Source organism: Helobdella robusta (genome assembly GCF_000326865.2).
Source record: "Helobdella robusta unplaced genomic scaffold HELROscaffold_1728, whole genome shotgun sequence".
Lineage (NCBI taxonomy): Eukaryota > Metazoa > Annelida > Clitellata > Rhynchobdellida > Glossiphoniidae > Helobdella > Helobdella robusta.
This window is the reverse complement of record NW_008703953.1, coordinates 1-1,388: the sequence shown is the minus strand read 5'-3', so window position 1 is coordinate 1,388 and position 1,388 is coordinate 1. Positions and strand designations below refer to the sequence as shown.

Below are 1,388 nucleotides of genomic sequence, written 5' to 3'. Positions count from 1 at the left end.
CACTCGCTCACTCACTCACTCCTTCAGAGTGCAGTGGAACTGACAAAGGCTTCGTGAGTGCCAATAACATCCGTTCATTTCAGAACTGCACCACCATTGAGGGCAGCATCCGGATAAACGAGGTCTCCATGAAAGGGTAAGTTGGTGTCACAATAAGTCAGTATGACGTCATCATTCGTATTATTACGTCACATCAACGATACAACGATAATAACAAAAATGCCATCATAATAATAACAATAAAAGCATCAATTCTATTTCCGCTGACATCATTTCCTGTAAAAAAAAATTGTTTTCATCTATCTCTTTAATGGCGCTCTTTGAAGATGATGACGACGACGACGACGATGATGTTGGTGATGATGATGACGACGCTGATGAAGATGTTGAGGATGATGGGATGTTGGTTATTGTGATAGTAATGATGATGATGATGATGATGTTAACAATCAGAAGAGTAACATTAACTGAAATTTATGGCTAATCATGTCTCGCTTTGATCATGTTTGGCGAGAAAATTATTAAGCAATTTATTTTTACCAGACGAACCAGTTTGCTAATTAATGCTTATAAAAATTATTTTGAAAAAACGGCCTCAACAAAATGAACCAATCAACAAACCAACCAATCAACTAATAAATCACTCAACCTCTATTAGACCAACCATCCAACCAACCGCTCATCCAACCAACAAGTCAATCAATCAACCCACCCCCAATCAACCAACCAACCAATCAGAGATCGAGGTCGAAACGTGTCCAGTCTAACGTTTGAAAGTTTACTAACCTTCTCAACCGTAACGGAAATAACTGGATATTTAGTTCTGCAGTCGCTAGGTGTCGGAGTGAGGAACTTGTCCTTCTTCAAAAACCTTCGAGTCATACACGGAAGATCCCTCTACGAGTAAGGGTTATCGTCATAGCGTAATGGTTAAGGCACCTGCTCATGATGTAGCAGTGACTGGTTTTGACGCAAACAGTTCCCCATCTATCACACACAATGTGTGTGACGCGTAGTTTTCACGCTTGTGAATGAATACGCCGTATGTGTGTTTGTCGTTGTTACATCTGAAGCCAGAATGACCTTTAACCTTTATCAACATTATTAATTGCAGGCATCCATCGACTTTGTCGTCGTCGCTATCATTTTAATTTATGCAAATTTATTCAATTCTTTAGCCACAGCTACTCCCTGTTTGTCGATCAAACTAACCTGGAGTACTTGGGACTGCGTAAATTGAAAAACATCAAATTCGGATCGGTCCTTATCAAGAACAACATCCATCTCTGCTACCTCCAGAACTTCCCCTGGTCAACTTTGTTCAGTAATAATGGCCAGGCGATGTTTTTTCGATCGAACAAGAATCCGGAGATTTGTGGTCAGTGGCT

General features: G+C 40.3%; 1 protein-coding gene across 1 annotated transcript; it reads left to right on the top strand.

Moving 5' to 3' along the window:
• Positions 1–53: 53 nt before the first annotated feature.
• HELRODRAFT_92969 (hypothetical protein) lies at positions 54–1,338 on the top strand (the record flags this gene model as incomplete). The annotated part of the gene is made up of 3 exons (XM_009016195.1): positions 54–136; positions 739–903; positions 1,179–1,338. Coding segments are annotated over 3 exons (408 nt in total), but the record flags the coding sequence as incomplete, so codon positions are not given.
• Between the last annotated feature and the right edge of the window lie 50 nt (positions 1,339–1,388).